The sequence below is a fragment of the Octopus bimaculoides genome, chromosome 1 (assembly GCF_001194135.2).
Source record: "Octopus bimaculoides isolate UCB-OBI-ISO-001 chromosome 1, ASM119413v2, whole genome shotgun sequence".
NCBI classification, from domain to species: domain Eukaryota; kingdom Metazoa; phylum Mollusca; class Cephalopoda; order Octopoda; family Octopodidae; genus Octopus; species Octopus bimaculoides.
Genome location: NC_068981.1, coordinates 152,237,555 through 152,247,830, shown reverse-complemented (window position 1 = coordinate 152,247,830; position 10,276 = coordinate 152,237,555). Strand labels below are relative to the sequence as shown.

Genomic DNA, 10,276 nt, shown 5'->3' with positions numbered 1-10,276 from the left:
ATATATATATATATATATATATATATATATATATATATACAGAGAGAGAGAGAGAGATAGAGACAAAGAGAGAGAGACAGAGAGAGAGAGAAACATACATTTTGAAATGTAACAAATACACACTAGACTCGTAACAAACACATACTACGATCCCGATCGCATATAATCATACAAACAAATAAGTCTTAACAACAGCGCACTACAGTAAAATGAATGGAAGGTAGCAAAAGTAGCGACATATATATGAAAGGAAATGTGTATTGACGAACATTTGTATTGCTGACATCGAAAACGAAATGTTTGTTTCATTTATAAGTTGTGTTTCGCTTTCACGTCTTGCATTATACTTACTTTAGAAAGTTCGTACATTTCTAATTTGCAACTGCCAGTGTAAAATATGTTTTTGTTTGTTTGTTTTTGAAGTTTTATTCATTTTCTTTATTTCAAATTTATTTTATCTTTAAGTTGATGTTTACTGAATGGTTCAGTTTGTTATTTACACCTTTCTGGTTATATATCAATAACCCTCTTGCTGTCACACTCAGAAGCGCATTCAAGCGCAAATTAAATCAACCTTTACTCTATCCTGTACCAGAACCCTATCCATGCATAACGTACACTTGTAAGTTCATTACAAACTACAATCGTGCTTTCTTCTGTGTTCAAAGACTGTCATTCCACCACGGTCCGTAAATTTATCGCCTATACAGGGTAGGTTTCATGTAGTACGAAGTTATTTACTTTGGCTACAAAATTCATGCAAACACATCATTGAACTGGAACCATTCGATATTCTGATTTTCCTGCAAGCTTTTTTTCAATTTCATACAATGTTCTTATGTTACTCATAATATAGGGTACGGCTTCCATCACTTACCTGGGTAGATATATGTAACACAAAAGAGAAAAAGAGCAAAAAATAGAATAAAAAAAACTCAAGAAACAGTTTCATCGGATCATTTCTAATCTATGTACACTGTAGCAATAAAAACTGAACTTGAAATTTTAGATGGTACATACATTCATACATACATAAAAATATGAGACAGTCAACATCGGACGTGCAGGTGCAGAGAACCGTTTAAAAAGTCCATTTTGAACGCTTTTATCTAGAAATATGCCGACTTCTCCAGCCTAAATCGGTAACTGGTTTATTTCTCCAATAATTAATAAGAGAAACACCTTTTACTTACTAACGTAGTGTTGTCCTGAATAGAATTTAAAATATACATCTACACCAAGTGGATACGAAGGCAGTGTTCTAAAATATATGTATGGATTGCCTACCACGTAAACGCAAGTGATTGATTCTGGCACCAAGTTAGGCCTTTAAATAAAGGTTCTGACTGAAAGATTCGACTGAAATGCCTATAATTGCCGATATAAATTCCAAAAATATATTGCATAATTCAGTTAAATTTTAAGTGGGTACATTACAAAACTAGTTTTCTATTGTTACGTGAGTTATAGCGTGGTATTCACAACAGACCTTGATTATACATGTATCAACTCGTGACAAAACTTATTGTATGAAAATTGAAAGTTATATTTTAAATAACTTTCTATTCATTGCATATTTATACATTGACATTCCAAGGATGAACTCGCAAAATATGTTACTGAAATTTTAAAAATCATATCAATACCTTATTGGATCCTCTTCTGTAGTATAGTGTTGACTTCGACCGAGCAAACCAAATTAAAATAACTACTTAGAGGGTTTCAGTGACTTTTCTTCTGTTCACTACGTATACATTCATACATACATACAGCCATGCATGCGTGCATCCCTCCATACATACATTATTTCATATTTCTTTGGAAGACATCACATGTGATTAACAACTGCCCAAAGATGTTATCAAGATACTATCTCAATATGCGACGCGACGTTATCGCAAAAGCAACATACCGTACCATCCAAAAGAAAAAGAATGTCCTGGAATAAATATAGAGAATCCCTGTTATTGAAAACGTACACAAATATCAGCACAGGGAATGCTGGGGAAACTTTCTCACCAAGGCATCTATGAAATGTAAGCTTAACAGGCCGGATATTGTTATTTGGGATGGATAAGAAAAAAAAAACATATCATCATAAGAGGTCGGCTGTCCTGCTGATGTTAATATCTTTTTCAAAATCAAAGAGAAAGAAGGTAACTATGGATAACTGATTCGAAACCTCCAGCTTCCATATTTGGGTTACATTTATACCAATAATAATTGGTGCACTTGGTTTTATAGGCAAATGCCTGACTGCCAATCTGGATAAGCTTGAATTTTCAGAAAAAGAAATCGACCAATTGACTCGCACATTACAAATACAATCTGTAAGCGGAACAGTAAAAAAATGCAAGACTTGTCTCAGGTTTAAAATGTGACATTGTTTTCATTATTTACATTCCAACGATGGAGTTGTGAATCTCTGTCAGAAATCAACTCCTTCTTCAAAGGAAGAATCTGAATAATTAAAAACAGAACACACACACGCACGCACACACACGCACGCACACACACACACACACACACACACACACACACATTCATATTTGTATGTATTTATACATACAAATAATCATACGAGCATACACACACGTATATGGGCGTCTGTAAGTGTATTTATATGTGTGATATAGCTTTAAAAATACTAGACCCTGTCATAGCATAAGTATATGAAGTATTTTTCTAATAGCTCATATTTCTTCATACTGTTACGAAGTATCTTTTAATATTTAATATCTAATTTCGTTAATTTCACAGAGGTTGTGACAGAAAAAGTAACTCGCACAGGTAAGCTGTTGCAGAATTGTTTTTAGCACTATCTATCAATATAAGAATATTAAAATCTTTTAATATCTCCATTAAATAATTTATCTGCGCATAATCAATGAAAGAATTATAAATTTCAGTAAAGTCTGCCTGTCATATATAAAGTTTATATATGTTGAAATAACAAAAATTATATTTGGGAAATGTACAATAAAATAAACGGATAAAATGTGCTGTGTCATATATAGTTAGTCTTATAATCTGTGTGATGTACATGACACAAATATAAATATTTACGTTTATCTTTATCTAGAAACACGTTCTGTGGTAGAATCTACAGTTGGTGAGTGGGAGATTATTTAATGATTTCTTGCTTCTGTTTGAGTTTATTTCGATGACTCAATATATGTTCGTATACTGTTTTGCCGAGAAAAAATAAATGTACTTCATATCTGTTTAGCGCAGTATCATTAATAATTTGTTTAACGCAGTATCCTTAATAATTTGAATCGTGACATATTTGTAATAGTAACATGTAATTTTCATATACTGACTCGGTAATAAAAACTACATATTTTTAGTTACCGAAGAAATGTAAACGTAAATTTATAAAATATATACTAATAGAACAGTATTAAATACATTATGAGATATTGTAATCAACTATATGATGTCGATTGTTGTAAAGACCTTTTAAGAATGTGGTGAAGCTTCTATCGCGTTTCATTGTTTCACATCTAATGCTGTAGTTACATAATATATCTAAAAGTAATCCTATGTGATTGTTTTCTTTCTTCATAATACTTATATGCGTGATTAGCAAATGCTATAATTTGAAATAAACGTTGCTTTTTGATAACATAAGCCATTTCCAAGGTCCAATAATTTTTAAATGATTCTATTGATATGATTTTAAAGCTCATGCACGAATTGTTTCCAAAATGCTTTATTTATTATTTAATTAATAATTTAAAATCCTTAATCTTTTATATCCTTCTATTCCATATTCAGAACAACCTTCAGAAGCCACAGTTGGTAAGTGTCTTCTCAGTAGTTTACATGAAATACGATAAAATAATTATCCATATATTTATTAGATTTATAATTACTTTTATAATATTTTCATTCACATTATTTCTATTGGGATAAATATTAGTCCAATACTGGTAGCATGATTTGCGGTAATATATAAGATACAAAGTGTTGGATATTTAAACTATGTTATTCATATTAAGTTATAACTGATAAATTTGTACGGATGTATCTTGATTTTGCAAATGTCCGTGTCGATTTACTGGTAAATTGTTTTTTAACCTATCTCTTTAACATTGTTTATTTTACGTATCGATGAAAATAGTGATTTAAATGATTTATTCTGTTATTAATTTTCACAGAAATCATTACAGAAACTGAATCTCGCGTAGGTAAGCAACTTAAAATAACTATATAAGTTCGATGAAAATTTTAAATACTTCTATCGAATACATCCGCTACTTGCGTATACTCTTCGGAAATTTTCTAATTCTAATATATGTGGTATTTATTTAAAAGTATGTAAACATCCTGAATTTAAATGTAGTTAGATGTATACTTTGGAAATAAATCTTCGATGTAACAAATTATTATAGCACAAACAGAAACGTATATATAAAACCTTTAACATATATAAACTCCAAATTTGCTTGTGTGAAATAATGTAGCATCATTTTTATTGTTATTCATTTTAACTTTTGTTCAGAAAAACCTCAAATCGAATCTACAGTTGGTGAGTCTAATTTCAAATATTTTTACTCGCTTCAGTATTTGCTTCATTGTTCATGTTTGCGCTATAACATATAGATAGGAGAAATGCATAGCTGCATAAATATTATATAAATTTGCTGGCTAGAACTATATTGTCTTTGAATGGATTGCAGAAAATAAATTGGAAGAAATGTTTTATTAAATAAATAGTTAAAAATAAATAGTTAATATTATATATCTGTTATGTCTCAAGCTACTGATATCTAGCACCGTCGGATGATCTCTATTCAACCGCTACACAACTGCTACTCGACTGCTACTCAACACACCTACCACGGCCAGACTACCTCTATTTATATGTCTTGGGAGATCCTACTTCTTCGCCTGGGGATGTCGACACAACAATATCATAGCTAACATATAGAAAACGTATGAATTGATTCTTATTATCTCATGGAATCAGACGTTAGAGCACGCATATACACACATATGCAGGCACGCTAATATCTATCTCACACACAGACATACAAATGTACAATCACACTATCAAACAGCTACCTAATTCACCGAACGTAAATTCGCGTTTCATTTCATTTCTGTCGTCTTTTAGAAATATTATCTACGATGATGTATCCAATGCAGCAAGTGTTGTGATTGATTGAGTTTCATGTAATATTTTAAACTGCTTGAGAGTATATTATAGTATACGTAGAAGTGAACCCCATAGAAGTATACCACACAGGTTTGCACTTACAATTACTCATACACTTTCACGCGCGCACACACAAAGGCACATATACACATACATACACAAACACAAAAACAGGCTCATATAAACATTCATTCATATTCTAATCGTGTCCTGTGTGCGGATCCCTTGGCAAATTTTTTCATGTATGGTCTGTATCTCTCTTTCATCTATTGGAACGATAACCTGTTGGCTCGCATCATGCAACTTGTAGTGACGGAGCTCGGCCTGATCTGTACTAAATCAATATCAGTGTATCGCAGCGTTTGACTTTGTCACCCATACTCTTCTTCCTGTACATTTACAATATACTTCGAACAATGCCGATTCTCTATACATGGAATCTTCATTTGGTAGAAAAAGCACACCAAGTCACTTACTATCTAAGGAACAAGAAGTACACATTGGCCAGTGTGGTCAAATATATACAAAAGCACAAGTTTATTTGGTTGAAATGCTGTTGAAAACAGCTTTCCTCAGTCAAACTTGGGGCTAAAAGAACTATAACGCCAAATCCTACTCAAATGATACCACCCTATATTTTGCCCTGACCTTTCTGAAACTATGCTTCATTTACATGTATCAGGTCGGTCATGCTCACCTGGCTCTATTCTCACTGTTTTAAACGGTGCTATCTTACACACAATCATATACACATAAGCAAAACACATTTACACATTCATTCATACAAATAAGAAAATCCGAGTCACCGAGAGAAGATGCACACTATACACTATTTTTTCCCTCTTGGAGGAATACAAAATATCTAATGTCATATTCCCAATGCAATACGCTGTGATGAGCTAAATTTTACATTTCATTTTAAATTTGTTAAAAGTTTATCAAGTTTAATTGAATATAAAATACATATTGACCAACATATCTGAAAAACGTGTTTGCACTATAATTTGCTTTACTCTTTCTTCTGTATTTTAATATTTTTAAAGATCGTACGCTTCTAATTTACAAATTGTCGATGTATGTGTCTCGCTTGTTTGCTATTGAACATTTTAACATTATTTTCTTTTCTCTTGATTTTCACCTTTAAAGTATCTATACCATTATAGAACAGAAGGTTGTCTAACATTATAGAACAGGAGGTTTGGGACGAATTAGATAGTAAAATTTATATCTTCTCAAAATTATGGGAACAATGATATTGGTTGTTATGTAATTAATGTCAACCTTGAACGATTGCTAGTGGTTAGCGAACCAATTCTTGTTTGCACTACACGAGCTCGTAGCCATTATGAATTCATTGTATCTATTTCATTTTAGTGCGTAATTCTCATGACAAAACTTCCAGTCTATTGTTACCATCCATCTCTCGTCTCTTGGATGTGTAGCTTTCTGTCCAATCACCTAATGATAGTAGATTCCATTAGACATTTCTCTGAATTATTTAAAGCGTGGTTTACCTGTGCAGTCTGTTTTATTCACTACAGCCTTTTTTGTTTGCTGTCAACTCTAATATTGTCCAGTCGTACGCAAGTTATAATATCTTCTCTCCTCCATAATCTGCTATGAAACATTACTGACATGCAATCACGACATATAATGTCAAAGCTGTCTAAAAAGGCATCTCAATAGCCTGTTCTTGTAGATCATTAACACAAAAATTTAATCATTACATCCACGAAGAAAACATTATTCCCTAATGAACAGCACGTAACAAGAATTTTCACTGTCACTACAAATTCTAAGCCTTACAAATATTGAAGATATCTCTTGGTAAATGTTCAATTTTAGCCTAGCAAACACTGCATCTTAAAGATACAACGTACGGCAAATATTTGAGCTTTCAACAACCACTTACCTTCTACTTCAGCTGAGATAGACATTGCATTAATGCTTACACACCGAGGCTGCTGCCCAGCATATGTACATCTTTGACTTCCATAGAAAAGAACACTTCCTGAGCAACTTGAAGCTCCTCACCAAAATACGTCACTGCCAGGGACACAGAAATCCTGTTTTTGAATTTTCCACTGCAGCTAAAAATGGCTATTGCTCCTTGGATCTTGTTGCTTACTTTACTCTTCACTGCGTCACTCTCGTTTTACTCGACTCTGCTATTTTTGTCCAACTGCAGGGGCCTACAGTCAGCATTAAGTCCAGCTCATCCTGTCATTAGCACTATGCAACATTTCAAAAGTTACAGTAACCACATCAGTTTCTTCAGTATCAGGAAAGACTACGAAAACCATAGTCGAAATTCGCTCTGCAATACAATTTTAATGAAAAACAACGAAAACAGTCACACACTTCCAATTCAAATATATGTATACACACAAGTTCATATACATTTTCTCTCTCACTCTCTCTCTCTTTCTCTCATACACTCTCATTCACACTACAATTATGATTTTGTTGGCTGAAACAAACTCTGCCGTCTACTAATGCTTTCCTAGAAAGAGAGTAACGAAATGCTGGAATAAATTTCCAAATGAACCCTAGCAAGTTTAAATAGCAAGGGCACCATTTGGATCTCGAATAACGCAGAGCTACAAAAATCAGTACTTACTACATTTCATCTAAGGGAAATAACTCTCGAGGGATCAAATTTGAAGGGGAGGAAATCCATTTCTAACTAAAAATAGAAATTTCACACGCGCACACGCACAAGCACACAAAATAGTAATGATAATAATAATACGAGATTGATTGTGGATATGATGCATTGAGGAAATTGGAGGAGTTCATCATCGATCTGGTGTTGTCGTGAGTTCTATACTCCCAATCTGTGTATTTTTTCGTAGTATATACAAAGCAGTCTAAAGATGGTAAAATTATCTAGATTAATTGCCAAGATAGTCATTTTTTCATCATGGCCATGGTTATAAGACATAGCTTGCTAGCTAACACATGCAGGGTAAGTTCGATAATATACAGAATAGTCAACAATGACTACAGGGTTCATGGAAGTTCATTATCGAACTGGAACCATTCCAGAAGATAACTCATGCTTTCATTGAATGTTCGTATATTACTAAGAGTATAGAGTACAGCTTCCATATTCTAAACGTAATGATATGCCGAAAAAAGATATACCACAATAACAGAAGTTAAACAAAGTTATATCGCATTCTTTCTAAATTTTTCTCATACCACTGTCTGAAAGAGTACATGCATTCTTTATCTGAACGTAAATGAGTTCGCGGTAAGGCCCATATAAATTCCCATCCGAAGTATTACCTTCTTTTCGAGGAACATATTGTTGTGTAGTTCATATGACTGCATTTTCATGGAGACATCTGTGCTTTTCATTACTCTCTGTGATGCTTAAATAGCCAGGACCCTATGTCACATAGGTATCTATAAATTATTTTCACGCAATCTTACTAAAGACATCGTGAAACTATGGGATGCGGAAAAGATTAAGAAGTATATAACCGTGTTTGTGACCATGTTCATACTATAGAATATAATGAAACAATTTTCCTATTCCGCTGTTGGTGCGTCTAACAGAGGAGGTGTGTCTGTAATCTATCGTATCATTAAAGTATGATCTCAACGTACAATCATTATTATGGGGCAATCTAAGGGAATGCATCTCTATCTAAATATTGCTTGGAAATGCAATATTAATAGTATTTAAATGTATGAAGATTGAGATTTCAGTCTAAATAAATTAGTATGCATTTTATGAGTAGGAATTGTTATGTTGAGTTTTGTTTTACAATTTTTAACGCTGAACTGCCTAAATATGTACGGGAAAATTCACTAGATTTATTCATCCCATAACGGATACAATCCTGTAGTACAATGTCAGGTTCGATCAAAAAACTTAGACTCCGTTATTGCACTGAGTAGCTGAGTAATTTTACTGTTGTGTGCCACTGCTACTACTAATGCGTGTGCATACGTGCGAGCGTGCGTGTACATACATTCATACGCACATGTGTGTGTGTGTATGTGTGTGTGTATGTGTGTGTATGTGTGTGTGTGTGTGTGTGTGTGTATGCATTATTGTGTGTGTTGTGTTGTTGCAAAATCGCTTTAAAAATAATGAACATCCTATTAAATATTTTTTTATTTTAATGACTACATATTTATCTTTTCTCAATCATCTATATATTTATCTGTTCTGAATCATCTCTTAAAATATTTAATCACGCATTTCGTTAACTTCACAGAGGTTGTAACTGAAAAAGTAACGCGCACAGGTGAGCTATTACTGAATTATTCCTAGCTCTATGTAATAACATAAGAATATTAAAATCTTTAAATTCTCTGCGATACTCTTTTACTGAATCCAATTAAATTATCAATCTCTTCTTTAATTATTTATACACCATGTATGATAAAATTATAAATTTAAGTAAAATACATCTATTTTGTATAATGATTTTATTTGGTGAATTAACTGAAACTATATTTCGGAAATAAATGAATTGTATTAAAAAACTGCATAATGTGATATATATATACATATATATATATATATATATATCACATTATGCAGTTTTTTAATACAATTAATACATATATGAATAAAAGCTGTTTTGTTGTGCACAGAATTAATAATAATAATGGGGCTAGTCAGTAGAAATGAAGGAATTAGAATGGAATGAAATGAAATAAAGTAAAATATATACGTCGTTTCATTTTGTCTCACGCTTGTGAATGCTTGCGACTCTGTTCTATTAAAGGTAAAAACAATTCTCAAAGGCTGGACAAGTTCATAAATTTAATGGCGTAAATATTCTATTTTTTTTATTTTACTTAATTTCATTCCATTTCCTTAGAAACTTGAGGACTCCTGTACCAGTATACAAATATACTCAGGAACTGTTTCTTCATTTCTTCTGATTAATCTTATTGATACATGCATACATACATACATACATACATATATATATATATATACATATATATACATATATATACATATATATATATATATACATATATATACATATATATACATATATATATACATATATATATACATATATATATACATATATATATACATATATATATACATATATATATATATATACATATATATAT

At 32.1% G+C, this 10,276-nt stretch overlaps 1 protein-coding gene across 1 annotated transcript in view; it reads left to right on the top strand.

The window, feature by feature from the left end:
• The window catches only part of LOC106869541 (obscurin), a gene marked incomplete at its 3' end in the record, with an annotated part of 380,350 nt that overhangs the window by 171,408 nt on the left and 198,666 nt on the right, over positions 1 to 10,276 (top strand). The window contains exons 66-71 of the mRNA XM_052970280.1: positions 2,761 to 2,790; positions 3,083 to 3,112; positions 3,781 to 3,804; positions 4,164 to 4,193; positions 4,508 to 4,534; positions 9,397 to 9,426. Coding sequence (XP_052826240.1) covers positions 2,761 to 2,790; positions 3,083 to 3,112; positions 3,781 to 3,804; positions 4,164 to 4,193; positions 4,508 to 4,534; positions 9,397 to 9,426 — 171 coding nt within the window. The remainder of the gene's footprint in view (positions 1 to 2,760; positions 2,791 to 3,082; positions 3,113 to 3,780; positions 3,805 to 4,163; positions 4,194 to 4,507; positions 4,535 to 9,396; positions 9,427 to 10,276) is intronic.